Source organism: Mercenaria mercenaria, chromosome 4, assembly GCF_021730395.1.
Source record: "Mercenaria mercenaria strain notata chromosome 4, MADL_Memer_1, whole genome shotgun sequence".
Taxonomy (NCBI): Eukaryota; Metazoa; Mollusca; class Bivalvia; order Venerida; family Veneridae; genus Mercenaria; species Mercenaria mercenaria.
In genome coordinates, this window is record NC_069364.1 from 91,860,196 (window position 1) to 91,882,823 (window position 22,628).

The window sequence follows — 22,628 nt, forward strand, 5'->3', positions numbered from 1 at the left end:
GTTACAGTATAGAAATTTGGACCACCTGTATGATTTTTATACAGATTTCAATACTCATCTTGAATAGTCTTAATCGTGACCTTCTGACCTACTTGTTTTTTAAGATACGGCAAAGAGATTTGGACCACCTGTATAATTTTTTAACAGATTTCAGTACTTATCTTGAATTCTTCAATGCTCCCCCAGGCTATTTATGTCTCCCTCCCCCAGGAGACATATTGTTTTTGCCCTGTCCGTCCTTCCGTCCGTCCGTACGTCACACTCCATTTCGGAGCACTAACTGGAGAACCATTTGACCTAGAACCTTCAAACTTCATAGGGTTGTAGGGCTGCTGGAGTAGACGACCCCTATTGTTTTTGGGGTCACTCCGTCAAAGGTCAAGGTCACAGGGGCCTGAACATTGAAAACCATTTCCGATCAATAACTAGAGAACCACTTGACCCAGAATGTTGAAACTTCATAGGATGATTGATCATGAAGAGTAGATGACCCCTATTGATTTTGGGGTCACTCTGTCAAAGGTCAAGGTCACAGGGGCCTGAACATTGAAAACCATTTCCGATCAATAACTAGAGAACCACTTGACCCAGAATGTTGAAACTTCATAGGATGATTGGTCATGAAGAGTAGATGACCCCTATTGATTTTGGGGTCACTCCGTCAAAGGTCAAGGTCACAGGGGCCTGAACATTGAAAACCATTTCCGATCAATAACTAGAGAACCACTTGACCCAGAATGTTGAAACTTCATAGGATGATTGGTCATGAAGAGTAGATGACCCCTAATGATTTTGGGGTCACTCTGTCAAAGGTCAAGGTCACAGGGGCCTGAACATTGAAAACCATTTCCGATCAATAACTAGAGAACCACTTGACCCAGAATGTTGAAACTTCATAGGATGATTGGTCATGAAGAGTAGATGACCCCTATTGATTTTGGGGTCACTCCGTCAAAGGTCAAGGTCACAGGGGCCTGAACATTGAAAACCATTTCCGATCAATAACTAGAGAACCACTTGACCCAGAATGTTGAAACTTCATAGGATGATTGGTCATGAAGAGTAGATGACCCCTAATGATTTCAGGATCACTCTGTTAAAGGTCAAGGCCACAGGGGCCTGAACATGGAAAACCATTTCCAATCAATAACTTGAGAACCTCTCGACCCAGAATGTTGAAACTTCATAGGATGATTGTTCATGCAGAGTAAATGACCCCTATTGTTTTTGGGGTCACTCCGTTAAAGGTCAAGGTCACAGGGGCCCGAACATTGATAACCAGTTCCGATCAATAACTTGAGAACCACTTGACCCAGAATGTTGAAACTTCATAGGATGATTGAACATGCAGAGTAGATGACCCCTATTGATTTTGGGGTCAGTCTATTAAAGGTCAAGGTTACAGTGGCCTGTTCATGTAAAATCATTTTTTGGAAATAACTTGAGAACCACTTAACCTACAATGTTGAAACTTAATAGGATGATTGGACATGCAGAGTAGATGACCCCTATTTATTTTGAGGTCACTTGATCAAAGGTCACGGTCACAGGAGCCTGAACAGTGACTTGAGAACCACTAGGCCAAGAGTGTTGAAATTTAGCGGGATGACTGGACATGCCAAGTAGATGATCCCTATTGCAGCCAACCATCAGTGTCTCTTTGTGACAAATGTTAGAAAGGAAAATATAACAAGTGAGGTGGTGCTCTTTAGAAATTTCAAAGACATGGATACGAACACATTTTCAAGCGATCTGAGAAAAATGACAGTCGAAAGTGATAATGTCGACCTTTTTGTTGAAGAATTTCAGACAGCAGTAGAAAAGATTATGAACTCACACGCACCATTTATAGAAAAAACAATCATCCATCGCGCTCCAAAACCCTGGTTCACAGAAAAACTTCTTCACCTTAAAAGAGTGGCTCGCAAATCTGAACGTTTGTGGAAGAAACATAGACAATCACATCTACATGAAGCCTTCAAAACAGCACGTAAAAACTATGAAAAAGAACTCAAACATGAGAAAAAATCATCTCTGAGTGAAAAAGTTCTTAATGCAAAAGGTGACTCGAAAAAGCTTTATAGATTTGTATCTGAGACAACAGGCACTAGGTCTGAGAACCCTATGCCAACTGGACATGACAGTACACTGGCTGAGAAATTTGCAGATCATTTCATGAATAAAATCGAAAAAATTCGAGAATCGTTGAAACATTTCGATAAGTTTCAACCATGCGAAAAAGATATTCCTTGTTTTGACAGTTTTAAAGACCTGAGCGAGGAAGAAGTTAGAAAACTTATAAATCAACTACAGACAAAATCATGTGAACTTGATATTCTACCAACAAAAGTGCTAAAATCATACTTGGATGAGCTGTTGCCTGTTATTACCAAATTGGTTAATTTGTCGTTGTGCGACGGCATCTTTCCAACAAAATGGAAACAGGCAATTGTAAGACCTTTGTTGAAGAAAATGGGACTGGAACTTGAATTCGCAAACTATAGGCCTGTTAGTAATCTATCGTTTCTGTCAAAATTAATTGAAAAAGCAGCTCTGTTCAGGCTCAATGATCATGTAAACAAACACAATCTTCTACCAAAAAACCAATCTGCTTACAGGAAAAACCATCCTTGTGAATCAGCACTGTTACGTCTTGTAAATGATTTACTGGATGCTATGGAGAAGAAAGAAGTTACGGCGCTAATTGCCATCAATCTCAGTGCCGCTTTTGATACTGTAGATCATGACATTCTTGTTGATGTGTTAAACAAGCAGTATGGCATTCGTGGAACAGCACTGAGCTGGGTTGATTCCTATCTGCGCCCGAGAAGTTGTTGTGTAAGTGTCAATTCAGCCATGTCATTTCCACGCCAATTAAATTGTAGCGTTTCACAAGGGAGCTGCTTAGGAACGTGGCTATATTTGACATATGCGGGGACACTGTTTGATGTTATTCCGCCGTCGATTTCAGTTTACGGCTTTGCGGATGACCACACTGCTAATAAACGCTTTAAACCATCATCTCCAACAGTAGAATCCCAGGCAATACGAGAACTTGAACAATGTGCTAAAACAATCAACAACTGGATGAATGAAAATAAGCTTAAAATGAACACTTCCAAAACCGAGTTCATCATGTTTGGTAGTAGGCAACAGCTCTCTAAGTGTTCAACTGAAAAAGTATGCATTGTAGGTGATGAAGTGAAATCAGTGAGCTTTATTCGATATCTAGGTGCATTCCTGGATGAAAACTTGAATCTAAAAGAGCATGTAAAATGGAAGTGTAGAACAGCAATGCTCAACTGCTTCAGAATAAAATGTATCCGGAAATATCTTACCAAAGAGGCTACCGAAACCCTTGTCCTGTCATTGGTGATATCCCATTTAGATTATTGTAATGTCATTCTGTATGGTATTGCTCAAAGCGAAGTAAACAAAATGCAACGAATTCAGAACATGTGTGCAAAACTTGTCCTAAATCGAAGAAGATATGACAGTTCCAAGCAAGCGCTGTATGACCTTCACTGGCTACCAATCAAAGCCAGAATCACATTCAAAATGCTCACCTACATGTATAATTGTTCAGTTGGAAACTCTCCAGAATATCTTTCTGAACTTCTCATAAAACAAACACAGACAAGAAACTTGCATTCTTCAAACTCCGTTACTGGGTGTTTCGTTGTTCCTTTCAACAAGCGCAAAACGTTCAGCGACAGAAGTTTTGGTACTGTTGGACCTAAACTCTGGAATGAATTGCCTCTCGAAATAAGGAAATCAGACACAATAGATGTTTTCAAAAAGAAGTTGAAAACTCATTATTTTGGAAATTACTTTGCACTCTTTTAGAGGCTGAGACTGTAATTTTTAAGAAATTGAAGTAACGTGAACTGGATGATTTTATTGTGTAAATACATTCGAATATGAACTATATTATAACAAATACATGTACAAAATACAGTTGTTTGTAATAACTTCTGGACATGTCGCAATAACCCACTTATTCTTACTTAATAACAAACAGCTGTCTTACTGTATCTTAAAATTCTAATATTTTATTAATCTTAACTGATGTCTGATCTTTTTTAATGCTTACTAAATAGTTTATTTACAATGGTATTTATGCTCATTTATGTTATATGTCATTAAATATCTTAATTTTTGTCATATTTTTATGTATTTGTAAAACGCCATTGAATATGTTTTGCATAAAAATAGGCGTTTAATCAAATAAAACAGTTTCAGTTTCAGTTTCTTTGACTTTCGCTCCTGACCCCTATTGACTTCTTGCCTATAGGACTTTGCATTGGGGGAGACATGCGCATTTTTACAAAAGCATTTTCTAGTTTTTGTTTGTTTTTGAAGCTTTAGCAAAGAAATTTGTTCAAGCAAGCAGGTGAGCGGCGATATAGGGCCATCATGGCCCTCTTGTTTTACACTTCAAACAGAAAACGTACAACCTTATGTACACACTATGCCTTGTTTCTGAAGACTGTAATGACAAATCCATTCTTATTCTGTATGTTACAGAACTATACAGATTGTATAATGTATAATAAACCTTGTTGTAAGGTTCTTAGTAGAATCTGATACTTTGTCAGTAATGGTCAGCATATCAATATTGGCAGTACAATAATTGCTAAGAGTGGAAAATTTGTCACTAATAGTGCACAGTGCCCTAGGTTTAGCTATAGTCTATATGCTGGACCGGAATAATTTTATTTAACAGAACAGAAATTTCGATATAATGTTAGTTGTGGAAATTTGACATAATATAATATTTATGCTGTGATCAAAACAGATCTGTTTAGTCAAATGCAGGAGCAATATGGTATTGTTTGAAAGGATTAAGGTACACTTAAAATGCTTTTTTCATGGTACTTGACATTTGTCAAAAAAAAAGAAAAATTATTTAAAAGATCCTACATCCATTACTGCAGCTAAACATTTGTAACGTAGTGTATCTGAGTATGTGGTCTATATGGAGCACTGGGTATACCAGTAGTACCTTCTGAATAATTGTCATTTTCTCTGTGGTAAATTTCTGTCTGTTTTACAGATCTCAAAAGGAAGTGTACTCACCAAGTGATGTTAAACGTCGCCAGCTGTTTATACCATATGCAGTCCGCAACCATACTGGTTCCCCGGTCTGGTTTGCACCTGTCACTGTAAACCCCTCTTCTGTAGGGGCCGACACCCAGAGATACTCTGAGAAAAGATTTAGTGAATCAGAAATGACATGTGTACCTCCAAACCAAGAGGGAACATTCAGTTTTCATAGAAAAGAAAAAATAAGGCACAAGGTGAGTAAATTAGCCTAGTCTTGCCAAATCTTTCCACTTGAAATTTTCTAATTCCCAGAAAGGTTATCCTGGAATTTTTAGCTCACCTGAGCACAAAGTGCTCAAAGGTGAGCTTTTGTGATCACCCTGTGTCCGTCGTCCATCCGTCCGTTGTCATCAACAGTTTGACTGTTAACACTCTAGAGGTCACAATTTTGGCCCAATCTTAATGAAACTTGGTCAGAATGTTACTCTCAAATTAAGTCTTGGATGAGTTTGATATTGGGTCATCTGGGGTCAAAAACTAGGTTACCAGGTCAAATCAAAGGAAAAGCTTGTTAACACTCTAGAGGTCACAATTTTGGTCCAATCTTAATGAAACTTGGTCAGAATGTTACCTACAATAAAATCTTGGATGAATTTGTTATTGGGTAATCTGGGTTCAAAAACTAGGTCACCAGGTCAAATCAAAGGAAAAGCTTGTTAACACCCTAGAGGTCACAATTTTGGCCCAATTTTAATGAAACTTAGTCAGAATGTTACCCGCAATAAAGTCTTGGGCAGTTTCGATATTGGGTCATTTGGGGTCAAAAACTAGGTCACCAGGTCAAATCAAAGGAAAAGCTTTTTACCAATGTAGAGGCCACATTTATGACTGTATCTTCATGAAACCTGGTCAGAATGTTAATCTTGATGATCTCAAGGTCCAGTTCTATATTGGGTCATCTTGGGTCAAAAACTAGGTCACCAGGTCAAATCAAAGGAAAAGCTTGTTAACACTGTAGAGGCCACATATATGACCTTATCTTAATGAATCTAAGTCGGAATGTTAATCTTGATGATCTATAGTTCATGTTCAATCTAGGTCAGGTGGGGTAGAAAACTAGGTCACTAGGTCAAATCAAAGGAAAAGCTTGTTTACACTCTAGAGGCCACATTTATGACTGTATCTTCATGAAACTTGGTCAGAATGTTAATCTTGATTATCTTTAGGTCAGGTTCGAATCTGGGTCATGCAGGGTCAAAATCTCGGTCACCGGGTCAAATCAAAGGGAAAGCTTGTTAACAGTCTGGAGGCCACATTTATGACTGTATCTTCATGAAACTTAGTCAGAATGTTAATTTTGATGATCTTTAGGTCAAGTTTGAATCTGGGTCATGTGGGGTAAAAAACTAGGTCACCGGGACAAATCAAAGGAAAAGCTAGTTAACACTTTAGAGGTCACATGTATGACCATATCTTAATGAAACTTGGTCAGAATGTTAATCTTGATGATCTATAGTTCATGTTCAAATCAAGGTCAGGTGGGGTAAAAAACTAGGTCACTAGGTCAAATCAAAGGAAAAGCTTGTTAACACTCTAGAGGCCACATTTATGACTGTATCTTCATGAAACTTGGTCAGAATGTTAATCTTCATGATCTTTAGGTCAAGTTCGAATCTGGGTCATACTGGGTCAAAATCTAAGTCACCGGGTCAAATCAAAGGAAAAGCTAGTTAACACTTTAGAGGCCACATTTATGACCATATCTTAATGAAACTTGGTCAGAATGTTAATCTTGATGATCTTTAGGTCAATAGGCCAGGTGAGCAATACAGGGCCTTCATGGCCCTCTTGTTTTGTTTTAGAGAGAAATTTTCGGATTCAGAGAAAGTGTTCTTTTTTCATATATAATTGAAATTATAGTAGCTTTTTAGTTCACCTGAGCCAAAGGCTCATGGTGAGCTTTTGTGACCGCTCCATGTCCGTCGTCCGACGTGCGTCGTGTGTCATGTGTCCGTCAGCATTTTCTAAAAAAATCTTCTTTTTGAAAACCACTATGCAGAATTACACCAAACTTCACAGGAAGGATCATTGGGTGGTCCCCTTTCAAAATTGTTCAAAGAATTGAATTCCATGCAGAACTCTGGTTGCCATGGCAACCAAAAGGAAAAACTTTAAAAATCTTCTTGCCTGAAGCTTCAAGGCGTAGAGCCTTGATATTTGGTTTGTGACATTATCTAATGGTCCTCTATGAAAATTATTCAAATTGTGCTCCTCGGTTGAATAGAGGCCCCGCCCCGGGGAGTCCCAAGTTTTGCATAGACGTATAGGAAACAAGAGGGCCAAGATGGCCCTAGGTCGCTCACCTACGAAACACACCATAACAGTGTAAAACATGTTTGACCTAGTGATTTCATGGAAACAAATATTTTGACCAATTTTCATTAAGATTGGACCAAAAAATTGGTCTCTTGCGATAAAACAAGCATTTTCTTAGATATGACCTAGTTTTTGACCCTAGATGACCCATGTTCAAACTCGACCTAGATTTTATCAAGGCAATCATTCTGACCAAAATTCATGAAGATCAATTGAAAAATACAGCCTCTATCACATACACAAGTTTTTTCTTTGATTTGACCAAGTGACTTGGTTTTTGACCTCAGATGACCCATATTCAAATTCAGCCTAGATTTCATTAAGGCAATCATCCTGACCAAATTTCATAAAAATCAATTGAAAAAAACAGTCTCTATCGCATACACAAGATTTTTCTTTAATTTGACCTAGTGACCTAGTTTATGACCTCAGATAACCCATATTCAAACTCGACCTAGATTTCATCAAGGCAATCACTCTGACCAAATTTCATAAGATCAATTGAAAAATACATCCTCTATTGCATACACAATGTTTTTCTTCGATTTGACCTAGTGACCTAGTTTTTGATCCCAGATGACCCATTTTCAAACTCGGCCTAGATTTTATCAAGGTAATCATTCTGGCTAAATTTCATGAAGATCAGTTGAAAAATACAGCCTCTATTGCATACACAAGGTTTTTCTTTGATTTGACCTAGTGACCTAGTTTTTGACCCCAGATGACCCATTTTCGAACTTGGTCTAAATTTCATCAAGGTAATCGTTCTGACCAAATTCATGAAGATCAATTGAAAAATACAGCCTCTATCGCATACACAAGGTTTTTCCTTGATTTGACCTAGTGACCTAGTTTTTGACCCCAGATGACCCATTTTCGAACTCTGCCTAGATTTCATCAAGGTAATCATTCTGACCATAATTCATGAAAATCAATTGAAAAATACCGCCTCTATCGCATACACAAGGTTTTTCTTTGATTTGGCCTAGTGACCTATTTTTGGACCCCGAGATGACCCATTTTCGAACTCGGCCTAGATTTCATCAAAGCAAGCATTCTGACCAATAATCATGAAGATCAATTGAAAAATACAGCCTCTATCGCATACACAAGGTTTTTCTTTGATTTGACCTAGTGACCTAGTTTTTGACCCAAGATGACCCATGTTCGAACTCGGCCTAGATTTCATCAAGGTTATCATTCTGACCAATATTCATGAAGAATAATTGAAAAATACCGCCTCTATCGCACACACAAGGTTTTTCTTTGATTTGACCTAGTGACCTAGTTTTTGACCCGAGATGACCTATTTTCGAACTCGGCCTAGATTTCATCAAGGTTATCATTCTGACCAATATTCATGAAGATTAATTGAAAAATACAGCCTCTATCGCATACACAAGCTAAATGTTGACAGACAGACAGACGACAGACGACGGACATCGAGCGATCAGAAAAACTCACCTGAGCTAAAAACATTGAAAATCTTCTTGTCTGAAACCGCAAGACCTAGGCCTTTGATATTTGGTATGAAGCATTGCCTTATGGTCCTCTACCAAGATTGTTAAAATTATGTCCCTGGGGTGAAAAGAGGCCCCGCTCTGGGGGTCCCAAGTTTTACATAGACTTACATAGGAAAAATTTTAAAAATCTTCTTGTCTGAAAGTTTAAGGCCTAGGCCTTTGATATTTGGTATATAGCATTGCCTAGTGGATCTCTAACAAGATTTTCAAATTATGACCCTGGGGTGAAAAGAGGCCCCACCCTGGGGTTCATTTGTTATATGAGGGAATAAATATAGAAATAAATACTTCAAAAATAATCAGATTATATTTCCTAGACTGTTTAATTATAATTACCTGATGACCGTAAGCAATTAGGAGTCACTTGACTGTGACCTTGACCTACTTTCTTGTTTTTTAAGATACAGCCATGAAATTTGGATGACATGGACAGTTTTGCACACCAATCTTAAAACTGTCTTTCAGTGACCATGAATGTGACTTACTGACCTACTTTATAATATTTTAGCGTCAGTTTGCCATTTGAAACATATGGCTCATATTACTCAGGTGAGCGATTCAGGGTCATCATGACCCTCTTGTTTTTTTCATGCTATTTAAGTCAAATTCCTACGCATTTACCTCTTAGTATGTTAAAGTAAAAATGTGTTCCTTTATAAACATGTGATGTTACACCGCAAATATACATAAACATCTACTATAAATGAAATGTGTTTGGAATTTATGTTTATTCACAAAATGTATGTAAGATGTATATGTCATGTTAACACATACAATCATATATATGAGGTTACAGCAACACTTTTAGCAAATTCATCTGCAACAAATATCATTTATAAGTCAAATTTCAGTTATCTTGAAGTATAATGCTTGGTCCTTTGCATTTGGGATAAAAGCATTCAACTGTATAGGTATTAAATGTTTTGGATTTAGAAAGAGTTCTGTACAAAAAATTCATATATAAATATTAGAACTTTGGGATTAAGAGAAAGGATTCTTTAATTCTTTATGAAATTTTAATGTACAAGTATTAGAAGTTTCGGAGCAAGATCAAATGTACTTGCAGATAATTTTCATAAAAAGTGGATGTACCTGTATTCAATGTAAATTTGAATTATTATTAAATGGGGGAATGAAACTGAAAGAAATTACTAGAAGTCGAGCTTTATTTTGACCTTTTTACAGTCAAGCTGAACCCCTTGATATTAACAAGTATGATAAAAAAAGGTTATACACTTGTGAATGTTCTCAATTATAAACAGAAATCAAGTTCATTGGTTGTGAATCAGTTGATTGTGAAAGTTGATGGTTGGCAAAGACTACATCCAGTCTCAGTTGATAAAGTCGGTGTCTACTTCAGAGATACCCTACCAGATGTCAATAAACCTTCCATTATCAAAGTGGTAAGATTTTTCATTTAACATTCATTTAACATAAGAGATTTTGAGGGGGAAAATGATGATTATTGTGTACTATTAGGTATTAAGTCTCTTCCTATTGTATGCATGGGTATACCTTAGCAATTAGAAACACACCTAGGCTATTGGTAAGTCATGATTTTCTTTTTTGATAAATTAATAAAGAAAAAGATATTTAGAAATTAAGTAGTATTCAGAGCTCTCAGACATATATTTTTTTAGCTCACCTGAGCACTCAGGGTGAGCTATTGTGATCGCTCGCTGTCCGGTGTCCGGCCACACTTTCCTTTAAACAACATCATTTCCTAAACCACCAGGTCAATTTAGATGAAACTTCACAGGGATGTTCCTGGATGGTCTTCTTTAAAAATTGTTCAAAGAATTGAATTCCATACTGAACACAGGTTGCCATGGCAACCGAAAGGAAAAGCTTTAAAAATCTTCTTGTCTAAAACCACAGATCATATGGCTTTTGTATTTGGATTGTAGTTTCATCTAGTGGTCCTCTACCAAGATTGTTCAAGTTATCCCCCTAGGGTCAAGTATGGCCCTGCACTGGGGTCACGTGGTTTATATGGGCTTATATAGGGAAACACTTTGAAAATCTTCTTGTCCAAAACCACAGGGCCTAGGGCTTTGATATTGGTATGGTAATGGTCCTCTACCAAGATTTTTCAAATTTTCCCGCTAGGGTCAAATATGGCCCCCGCCCATGGGGTCACATGGTTTACTTAGACTTATATAGGGAAAAACTCTGAAAATCTTCTTGTTTCAAACCAAAGGGCCTAGGGATTTGATATTTGGTATGTAACATCATTTAGTGGTCCTCTACCAAAATTGTTCAAATTTTCCCCCTAGGGTCAAATATGGCCCCGCTCGGGGGTCACGCGGTTTATATAGGAAAAACTTTGAAAATCTTCTTGTCTAAAACCACAGGGCCTAGGGCTTTGATGTTTGGTAAATAGCATCATCTAGTGGTCCTCTACCAAGATTGTTCAATTGATCCCCCTGGGGGCACATGTTTAAAATAGACTTGTATAGGGAATTTCAAAAACCTTGTCTTAAACCATAAGGCACTGAGTTTAGATATTTAGTATATGGCATGCTCTAGTGGTTCTCTACCAAGATTGTTCAAATCATGACCCTGGGGTCAATATAGGCCACGCCCGGGTCACAGTCCCTTGTTTTACACAAACATTTGTTTTTGAAGCAGTGGTAACGAAATTTGGCCCACAAGCATAATGTTTGATACAGATTTCAGTGTTCATCTTGAATTGTTCTAATCATGACCTACTGACCTACTTTCTTGTTTTTGAAGGTATAGCATAGAAATTTGGACCAGTTTATAACTTTTGATACTGATTTCAATACTCATCTTTAATATTCTTAACCCTGAACTACTGACCTACTTGCTTGTTTTTGAAGCTACAGCAAAGAAATTTGGACCACCAGTTTAATTTCTAAGCAGATTTCAGTAATCTTTACCATGACCTACTCACCTAGTTTTTGTTAGTGAAGCTTAAGCAAAGAAATTTGTTTAAGCAAGCAACTAAACTCAGATGAGTGATATAGGCCCTCTTGTTTCAAAAAGCACTTGTTGAGACATGGTATGTTTACACATTTTCAAGGGTTTATCTTGGATATGGTAGTTTTCAAACTTTACAGTGTTGGTTCACTTTCCACATTTGAAAATGTTCTAATCAGATAACTGACTCTCTTAGCAACAATGAATCACAGATTGCAGACAAATGAGTTCATATGTAACTTCTTATAGCAAGTTATTGTGTTTTGACGTGATGCTTAACTTTGGAACAATCGGTCTGATGCTCTCTATGTTGAACACAGATTGTGCAGGATTTAACTTGCCACCCATAACTAGTAGTAGGAAGCAATTACTTTTTAGAGAACCAGCCAGGGCAGTTATTTTTTCTGAGCTAAAATTGAGTTGCTCGTAAGAGGTAAATAACTATATAACATACCTTTCAGAATGATCAGCAGAAAGCTAGGGTTGTGTTTGACATCCAGCAGGAGGGCAGTGCTAGAAAGGTGATCACACTCAGGTCCGCCCTCATGGTGTCCAACAGACTGGACACACCTATAGAACTGAAATTGGATAACCCTATTATTCCAGGTATAATTAATAAATGAAAATTAGTGTCAAAAAAGTTATCAAATTTCTTAAGTCATACAACTTGAAAATAAAAAAAATTAGGCGTGGAGAAGTAAATTTATAGTTTGTAATCCATACTCAGTTCAGATGATAGGTCTCAGTCTAATTCTGGTTTTATGGCATATTGTGTTGATAACAGTTACAAACAGAATAGCAAAAATAAAAGTGCATCCTTACACTATACTATTTGAAAATAATAGAATGTTGAGTTATCAACTGACACCTTTTTTGACTGTATTTTCATTAAGATGTACTTGGTGATTAGAAATTAGAAGCCATTTTAGACTTTAACTGCAGATTACTGAGTTTGATTTATTTCTAGGTCGCTATGATTTCATCACTGTAAACTCCAGTCAGCAGAAGTCAATCCCTATGCCATTTGTATGGTCCAGACTTTGGGTGAGGCCAAGTGATTGGCCAGTGGAGCATTCAGATCAGGCAATCGACTGGCAGCATGTAGTTAAACCAGGGGAAGTGAATGAAACATTGAGAGAATGTAGGGTGCCTAATTCAGATGCAGTTTTTAGGTCAGTATTGAAATATAATATTGGTGTTTAACATTTGTTGATGGTTGGTAATTTTACAAGAATTTTTTGTACTTAAACAGAAATTAAACTTTATGCAAAAATTGTTTAAGAATCTCATAGGACTAAATAAAATACATATGTCCAGCTACTTTAACTAGTATGTTACAGCAGTTTTTTTTCTGTTGGACTGATTGTAATCGATTTTTACCTTTGATATATATAAAATTTAAAATTTGTGCAAGTTTACATATTTACATTTGTTCTAAGAGTATGCTATCATGTAGCGTTGATACTGCTTGTAGGTATTGTGTTGCTGTCCGCCGAGAGAATTTTCCAGAAGATTCTATACAGAGGGGGTTACTGCCCTTGCCTGGTCACACTGTAGTGATTATGCCCCCTGTTACTGTGGTGAATCTGCTTCCTATAGATCTACACTACTACTTTAAGGGAACAGTCATAGCAGGAGATGTTAAACCAGGAAAGAAATCCCAGATACCTGCAGTAAGTGATCTTGACAGGTTATATTGTATTGAGTAAGAGTTACTGATCTTGTATCAATGAGTGCTTTAGTGTGAGTAAATGCTCAAGCCATATTAACATTGTAGTCAGTGGCTTGTGAAGAGTTCTACAGGTGAACAAGGTTATTTAAGGGGTCAAAAGCATAGTGTTACAAAATATGTATAGAGTTACTGCCGTCACCATATCTCTCATTTCCCAATCTTTCAGCTAAATGTTGAAAAACAAAAAGCTTTTTGCCTGAAATGAAGAAAATGTTTTTATTGAGAGCAGAAAATGTGTTATGGCAGACAATACTGTAAATATTCTGCTAAGCTATAAAAATTCCTTGTATGTTTACATATAAACTGTTAAAATACTATGATATCAACTAAATAGTTAGAAAAATTGATTTTTTAATAATATGCCATTTATACACTGTAAAACCACTTTTGATTACTCCCTTACCTGGGATCATTCAAGATTCTGTTAATTTTTCTTTTAAAGAAATCAAATGGCCATCTTTCACTAAAATATTTTATCTGTAGATATTTACTTCAAATGTATAAAATCCTCCTTAAATGAATTTAACTTTACAAATAGAACTGCATTCATAATTATTTGCCATACAATAGGAGTTGATTGTTCAAAAAACAGCCTGATTTTTATTGGTAGTACACATTTATACTGTGTTTATCTATACATTTATACAGTGTACTATTTTAAACATAATGTATAGTACAAAAAATGATGTACTTGTTAATTTTATGTTTACATAAACTATATTAAGTAATTGTTAATGTTTTTAAATATAAAATAATTTGGGTCTAATATACCTTTAATGGGGACACTTAAAATTCTTTATAGAAATACTATCTATTTATTGGTGTCACTTAAGATTCTTCGAAAATAATCAACACTAATTTTGTGTGATCTTCCTGAATTTTCAAGATTATGAGAAGATGAACTTTTCCACTGGTGGCATCAGATCTAGCTCCAGGGTTTCTTAGTCTTGAAAGACATTTCAATAGTTAGTTTTCCTCCTCAACAATAGGTCTGAAATGTGTTCTTAGGCCAACTTGTGTTGCCAAAATAATACTTTTCAGTTAATTATTAAAAAATTTTAATAAAAGTCCTGGTACTAGAAAATCAAAGTATAGATGAGTAAGTTTAAAATTAACTGACTGACGTATAGTGAAAAATACACGAAATACTAGTACTTGATATTTGGTTTTGCTGTAACTCTGTGATTCCAGCAGGTTTACAAATTTTGATTCCATACCTCATGTTTTTATTTCGATGTAAATGAGATGTGAAACCAAAATTTGTAGTCCTGTTTGGCGCCATATAACTATACTGTGTTGGTGCGCCGTAAAACCCAAATCAAATCAAATTAAAAGAAATCTTTCCACTGCTGATTCTCCTGTATACTGTGAAATCATTGTTGTTTGTGGAGTATAGATTTTCGTAGATTTTGTGTTCGAGTCAATCAACAAAATTAAATCCCAGTGATCAAGTAATGTCCCCTGTTCATTTCATGTCCACAGATTAATGTTCCAAAGAAATGGCTGTGAAGTGTTGTGCTCATGAAAACTAATTGATTTCACAGTAAGTGTATGTAACTGTAAGATCAACCGTATGTTATATAAAAGTTAAGGAAAATTTAGACCAGTGTTTGTGCAATTCAAGCAAAATCAGACTTTCTCATATATTTTTCTTAGGCATCAGCTGAAAATATATGCACTAGTGAAATCACATACAGTAATTTACTGCCACTGTAGCCTGGTAGTAGACTGCCTGTCTGAAGTGTGGGAGGTTGTTTGTTGCTCCCAGGCCATCATACCATATATGGTACCAGTATCTCCATTGCTGGCACTCGGTCTTAAAATGAAAACTTGCTTCTCTATTCTCATACCCTTATGGTAATGAATACCATTAGGAATGGGTATTGAGAGATATTTATGTGAAGTAATAAAAGTTGTTTCAGTATAGACCCAAAGTAAATTGGTACATATTAGAGTGACTTACACAGACTGGGATGGAAGCTTGTGGACATGCTGTGCCACAAATTCTGCTCTTTCAGTTGGTGCTTTTCTTTTCATTGAACAAACATAGTGCAGTCTCTGTTATCAGCACATATGAAGAGAGTTAATGCCTCTATATGCAAAGGCATATTTTTTTCTCCACTAAGACATAACTGATAATTAATGAAACAGGTAATTAAACCGTAAAGCATTATTTTGACAACACAATGTATATCACAAGCTGTACATTGATTTGGAAATAACTATTTAACCCATAGAGCAGGAAAGATCATCACATGCCTTTATTGAAAGCATAAGTACACTTGAAATTTGAACATTTCTCTTTCTCTCTCTCTCTCCCACTGTCCCTCAAATTTAACACAGAACTGAAAAGTCAGATAAAATACAACAGAAATTAGAATAAAAACATATGCCCTAAACAATATCATACCCAAATATTTCCATGTGCCCTATTAAAAAGTTATTCTTCATCACCGCAGTCTGACACTACAATAAAAGAAATCAGAAAGAATTTCATAGTTGTGTCTGTAGTTTAGTTAGCAGTTTATTACAAGTTGAGTTTTAAGTGTCAGGATATTCGATGTTGATGAAAAAAGGAGGAAAATGGCCACAAGCAAAGAAATATCAAGTTTATATAATATCAGTGCATTCTCTTGGCAAATGTGGAGAATATATAACCCTTGAAATTGCTTTGATAAGAATATTCAAGGGACTGCTTCCTGATGTAGACACAATTTGATTTTTTTAAACATAACAATGGCCAAATATCAGTTTGATGGTAATACAGCTGAATTATTACCTTTTTACATCAGTGTTTCACTGCATGACTGTTGCAGTAGAGTGCTTTTTCAGTATAAGTAAGACTGTCGGAGTGTTTACCTGCGTGGTACTAATAGTACTTATATTCACAATTGTCAGCAAATGAAAGTGCTTTCAAAATTAAATAGATTGAAGTGCTTTCAAATTAAATGAAAGTGCTTTCAAAATTATGATAACATTTATATAAATCTGGAGGCCAGCCCCTTTAATTTTGCATTGAGTTCATTTTATGTAATATTATGCATCAACACTATATACATACATTAACTGTTTTCTCACAAAACAGTCATTGCCTGTATAGTATTATACAATTAGCAATTACTAGAACAATTTAAACACATTAATCAAAGCAATTTCAAAGACATTTTTCAGACAGAAAACCCTTGGTTATGTAGATACAGAATTATTTTACATTTGCCCAAATATTCCAAAACCATTTTCCTGTCCTATTTTCACTATACTGGTCACAAGGTTTACACTGGTAATTTGTGTAGAATACCATCACCTGGAAAAAATATAGACCATTAACTTAGGCATATTGTAAGCACAAAAACTTTTCCTTTACTGTTAATATATGCAGTTTCAAGGCAGTTGTTATATAGTTTATTACCAGAGGGATATAATTTTGACATTGTCCATCTGTCCGTCTGAAACCATATCTATGGAATGGTAAGGGGTATTTATCTAAAACATGGTAGAAATATTAACTGCTGTAGGAAAATTCCATCCTGCAAGTTTGGATCAGATGCATGAGTAAAACAATATGTATGGCCCTTTGTTCATGTAATTATATATATATATAAAGAAAAAATAAACAACATTACATGAGTAACATTATATTTGCCTACCGGTTTCGTTTATACTCATCAGGGCAAATAAAACAATATGGCGTCAATAAATGTGTAATTGCTAAGCAACGTCATTTTTGCGTACACATGTGTACACAACGTTAATATTGTAACGTCATCAGTTTTGGTTAAGTTTCGGTTTAAAAATATCAATGAAATAGCGTTCTTTAGATAACCTAGCTGAAACATCGTTACTATGAAATTTGTAAAAAGGAAATATAGAAAATTTAGGAACGGTTTTAGAGCATAAATCTAAATGAGTACTTAAAGGTAATTGTCTTGTTGATGGGTATATACATATATAAACACTATATATATATTTATATATCTATATATATATATAGTGTTTTATTCCATTATGTCAGACATGGTAGAAGGATTTCAATAAAACTTGGTAGAAATGATAACTGCTATAGGGCAGTAGGGCCCTGCAAGTTTCATTCAGATTGGTGGACGAGGACAAGATTCATGGCCCTTTGCAATTATATATATAGTATATTATATAGATTTTTTGTCTGACCAGAGTCATATCTCAGAACTGGTTTGTAGGATTTCAATAAAACATGGTAGAAATATTAACTACTAAAAAGTAATGCAGCCCTGCAAGTTTTAGTTGTATTGCTTGAGGAAGACAAGATTTATGGCCCTTTGTACTTATATATATATATATGTAGTACCAGTGTTCATTCCAGGCCGTGTCATGGGGCCATTGGCACGTATTTTACAGCTTTCGGCCCATTAATGACCGCCCTATAGTGCCCACTGTGTGCACACATTTACAAGAAACAAAAAATTCAACTTGTTTTGAAGATTAGCCATAAGCACTGACTTCATCTGTTCTGAATCAAATACAAGGTTTCTGATGATGTAACGCACAATTTCATTTGATAATGTCAGTCTCTGGTCGCCTAACAACTCGCAGCTTTCATTGTTGCTACGCAATGGCGAACAAAAGTTTTCCCCCAAAACATCCAAAAGCAACAGATGATGGAGAACAAAGTCCAAAGAAAGATGACTTATCTGAGATAGTTAAATCTCCCTATGGCACAGCCACTACGTCAGAATCGGATTACAAATGTTCACTCCAGAGTAGTCAGATTTTCCATGGTTACGTTTCGATTTACGACAAGAATATCATTAATAGTATCTTATGTTTAAATTAATGCAAAAGTAACTCATTTAGCTACAAGTAACAAAAATGTTGAAAATACACCAGTCCTGTTAAATACAGGTAAAACAGTTCTATTTCTTTATGACCCATGTGTCTTTCAAATGTCCCCAAGTTTTTGCTTTAATTGGACCATTTGTGCCCGCTTAAAAAAAAATCTGGAAAGAACGCTGTAGTACACAAGTGGTCCATTTTCTGTCTGTCCGGAGTCATATCTCAGACATGGTATAATGGATTTCAGTAATACATGGTTGAAATGTTAGATGCAGTAGGGAAGAGCAGTGTTTGACCATAAGACCTCAGCCAAGTTTGATAACTAGCCAAATCGTTCCAGGCGTCTTGGAGTTATGGCCCTTGAATTACCAAAAATCGGCCTTTTTACTCTTGTCCGCACTCTAATTCAAACATTTCTCATCCGATCTTCACCAAACTTGAACAAAATGTGTTTAACTATAAGACCTCAGCCAAGTTCGATAACTAGCCAAATCGGTCCAGGCATTTTGGAGTTACGGCCCTTGAATTATCGAAAAATTGGCCTTTTTACTCTTGTCCGCACTCTAAGTCGAACATTTCTCATCTGATCTTCACCAAACTTGAACAAAATGTGTTTGACCATGAGACCTCGGCCAGGTTTGATAACTAGCCAAATCAGTCTAGGCATTTTGGAGTTACGGCCCTTGAATTACCGAAAAATCCGCCTTTATACAATTGTCCGCTCTCTAAATCGAACATTTCTCATCCGATCTTCACCAAACTTGAACAAAATGTGTTTGGCCATAAGACCTTGGCCATGTTTGATAACTAGCCAAATCCGCCCAGGTACTTTTGATTTATTGCCCATGAATTACTGATTGGATCCACTCATCCAGACCATCTAATTGGATCAACTCGTCTAAACCATCTAGAGAAACTAGACATTTTTCATAGGGGCAGTTGTGGGAGACATGCGCTTTTTTCAAAAGCATCTCTAGTTGTAGTTGGGAAACGGTTCAGTGAAATTGCTTCTGGAACACGTGTTATGGCCCTTAGTACTTATATTAGTACTTATATATAATGCTTACTATATAGGGAATTTCTCTGCAAATTCAACTTGTCTTTTGAAATTCAATTTTTGCTATTGGATATTGTGACCAAGCTTAGTACATGTATTGCTTTCTTGGAAACTGATGTATATATATCGGGTCAAAGTCAAGGTCAAGGTAGCTGTTACTAAAAATAGAAATTCTGATCAGTAACTTAAGTAAGGAATAGAGTAATGTATTTGTAGGCAGAGAATGCTTCTTCAAGGATGAAACCTCAATCCTGTTTGGAAGGATATACCAATTCACTGAATTTGCTTGTTAATAGATGAAACCTGTTTAGTTGCATTCATTTCCCCTAATGAACAACTTTTTTTACTCAAATTTACATGAAGTTCTTAGAATGAAATGAAAAATAGAGTGTACAAATCTTTTTATCAGGAAGGACAAAGCAATAAATACCCTTGTTTTCTGTTTCCACGATTGCACTGTCCCAACCTGTGTTGAGATCATCATCCTAAAAAAAAGATAGCAGAAATTAAATATTCATTGACAAAACTTATTCCTTCTGTTTATGCAGCCTTATTCACAGTTTGCAGATCTTCAATTATATAGTATTTGATACAAAATTTACCAGAATTAAAATACAATTATTTGATACCACTAGTTTCATTTTTTATGCCACTAGTGTGGAAGGAAACCTGTTTAGTGTAAGTTTTGTTCACAAGTGTAATAGTGTTTACCTCATTTTTCAAGCTAACCAGTTGCGAGACATTTTCAAAGTTTCCAGTATTTCAGTATTTATCCAAGAAAATGTACTACCCCCTTGAAGCGTAGCATTGAAAAAATAGGAAAAACACTAAGTAGGATAAAATTTTCAACATAACTGCACTCTGCAACTATGTTTCTTAAAAATGCTGAAGATTTCACTTCATAGCCTCTGTTCTATACATAGAGTTTTTATAATACTTGCTAAACCTTTGATAGCAAATATCAGGTGCTTGTCAGATATTAATGGCAAACGAGACTATTATTGAGAAAATAAACAAAAACTGAATTCAACCTAATATTAGCTTGCATTCACAATTAAGACAAATAGTAAATCATCTGAGAATAAATAAATTTTGCTTCACTATTGCAGATGTTTATGTTAGCTATTTGAGAGAAAGAATAAAACTTTTAACTGTTGATGATAGAACAGCATCACTCAATGTGAAGATATTGCACCAAATTGAACAAAATGTCCCAATTATTATATGAACAAATGTAGCATCATTATATTTTTTCCTTTCCATAATTTGTTCAATGGGGTGGTGGGGGGTGTGCATGGCCCCTTTTAGGGGCCGCTCGAGTTAAAAATAGAAATGCATTTAAATGACTTCTTTTCATGAAGTGATTGATGAGTTTTCATCAAACCATGTCTGAAGCATCATTATATTAAGGTCCTTTACCATGTTTGGTCAGTTGGGGGCACTTGGCCCCTTTTAGGTAAAGTAATTTTGATTTCTAGTAAATCGAGTTATATATTTAGTTATTAACATACCTCCATGTCAATGATTATAACTGCTATGTCGTAACCTTTGGTGTCAGCAGGAAAATGCCCTGAAAGAGGTACATTGTAGGATATAATCCACCATATTTCATTAAATTCATGACGTAGAATTCTTCATGTGAGGAAGCCATCCAGCTGGCTTACGGAAGGTCGGTGGTTCTACCCAGGTGCCCGCTCGTGATGAAATATGCACGGAGGGGCACCTGGGGTCTTCCTCCACCATTAAAGCTGGAAAGTCGCCATATGACCTAAAATTGTGTCGGTGCGACAATAAACCCAACAAAATAAATAAATAAATAAATTAAATTCATGAACCAGTTGTTTTTGTATCTAGAGGAAACTTGTGGAATAGTCATTGAAATTGATTGGCTTATAATGACACATGCAAGTTTGTTGTAACCTTCATGAAATTATAAATGTACATTATAAAGTGTTTTTGCAAGTCCATGCACTTAAAGCTCCAGACATGACCCAGGAAACATTTATAATAAAATATAAAATATATGTATGACTTTACTTACTTTTTCATGCTAGGTAAAAACTTTTTAATGTATAGTATGTATAACCTTTATTTGTTTTGATAACAGCCATAGCCTTCAGAACACTAGCTTCATCTCCAAATACAAAAAGGCAGCTTTGCACAGCTGCTGTTTTACATAATTCTTTCCACTCAGCATCTGAAATCTTTAGTATACAGAAGAAAAAGCTTTAGCTTTGGTCCTGAATTATGTTTTCAGATAATCTACACTTTTTGTTAGCTTTAGATTTTATGATCATGTTTTATCTGAAAATATATTTTATATATAGATACTGATTATTTTACATACATCGCTGTTCTTTTCAAAATGAATCTTAATAAATATGTAAACATTTTTTTTTTTTTTTTTTTTTTTTTTGAAATTATCCATTTTTTATTTGATTTAATTACTAAGCAAAACAAATAAATCAGTACTTCTTCATGAAAAATGGGTTCTTTGATAACATATATGGAATTAAATAAAGAAATTGGAAAAATATCACTGGAACTATTTTAATTTCTAAAATAAGAATTTCAAAAAGATTTACTAGTTTACCCATAACATAATAAATATCTGCATAGAAATATTTATGATGACAAAAAACCTGTTTTCTACTATTCTACTGGGTTAGACAAACAACAGATATAATTATGCTGAATATATTGAGCAGATACAAGCAGATGGGTGGGTTGCAAGGTACCTGAATGTTACCAACAGACTTCAAGTCCTCACAGGGTGGAACATTTTCATCAGTATTAGCTGTGCTTTCTGTGCCCTGAGTTAAAGCTTGTTTAGCTGCCATTGTTGTGCTTTGTCCTGAAAGGGAACACAACCTCTTTAGAAGCATACATTAGGCAAATATCAGCATCTGAATGTTGAAGTCCTTATTTTTAAAACTGCAGGGTGGAACATTTTCATCAGTATTAGCTGTGTTTTCTGTGCCCTGAGTTAAAGCTTGTTTAGCTGCCATTGTTGTGCTTTGTCCTGGAAGGGAACACAGCCTCTTTAGAAGCATACATTAGGCGAATAGCATCTGAATGTTGAAGTCTTTATTTTTAAAACTGCAAAATGTTGCAGAAATCTATATCACATGCTCCCTGGGAT

The 22,628-nt window shown here is 35.6% G+C and overlaps 2 protein-coding genes and 2 long non-coding RNA genes across 6 annotated transcripts in view; 2 read left to right on the forward strand and 2 right to left on the reverse strand.

Annotated features, from left to right (window-relative positions):
- The window catches only part of LOC123553082 (intermembrane lipid transfer protein VPS13D-like), a 240,767-nt gene that overhangs the window by 64,607 nt on the left and 153,532 nt on the right, over window positions 1–22,628 (reverse strand). The gene's annotated exons all lie outside the window — the stretch shown is intronic.
- The window catches only part of LOC128556526 (uncharacterized), a 218,055-nt gene that overhangs the window by 56,030 nt on the left and 139,397 nt on the right, over window positions 1–22,628 (forward strand). The window lies entirely within an intron of this gene.
- The window catches only part of LOC128556525 (uncharacterized), a 192,136-nt gene that overhangs the window by 43,951 nt on the left and 125,557 nt on the right, over window positions 1–22,628 (forward strand). The window lies entirely within an intron of this gene.
- Window positions 5,037–22,335, reverse strand: LOC128546110 (uncharacterized). 2 transcript variants are annotated; one of them, XR_008370739.1, is made up of 8 exons: window positions 22,225–22,335; window positions 21,573–21,690; window positions 20,998–21,056; window positions 19,917–19,971; window positions 16,832–16,924; window positions 13,316–13,816; window positions 12,343–12,466; window positions 5,037–5,205 (listed from the first exon to the last, which is right to left on the reverse strand). XR_008370739.1 is itself a non-coding variant. In XM_053541959.1 (5 exons), exons 1-5 carry the CDS (start codon window positions 22,324–22,326, stop codon window positions 16,893–16,895), a joined length of 366 nt encoding a protein of 121 aa, XP_053397934.1. In that variant the 5' UTR covers window positions 22,327–22,335; the 3' UTR covers window positions 16,523–16,892. The 2 variants fall into 2 exon arrangements, 1 of the variants encoding a protein (XP_053397934.1); XM_053541959.1 differs by lacking the exons at window positions 5,037–5,205; window positions 12,343–12,466; window positions 13,316–13,816 and having other exon boundaries at window positions 16,523–16,924.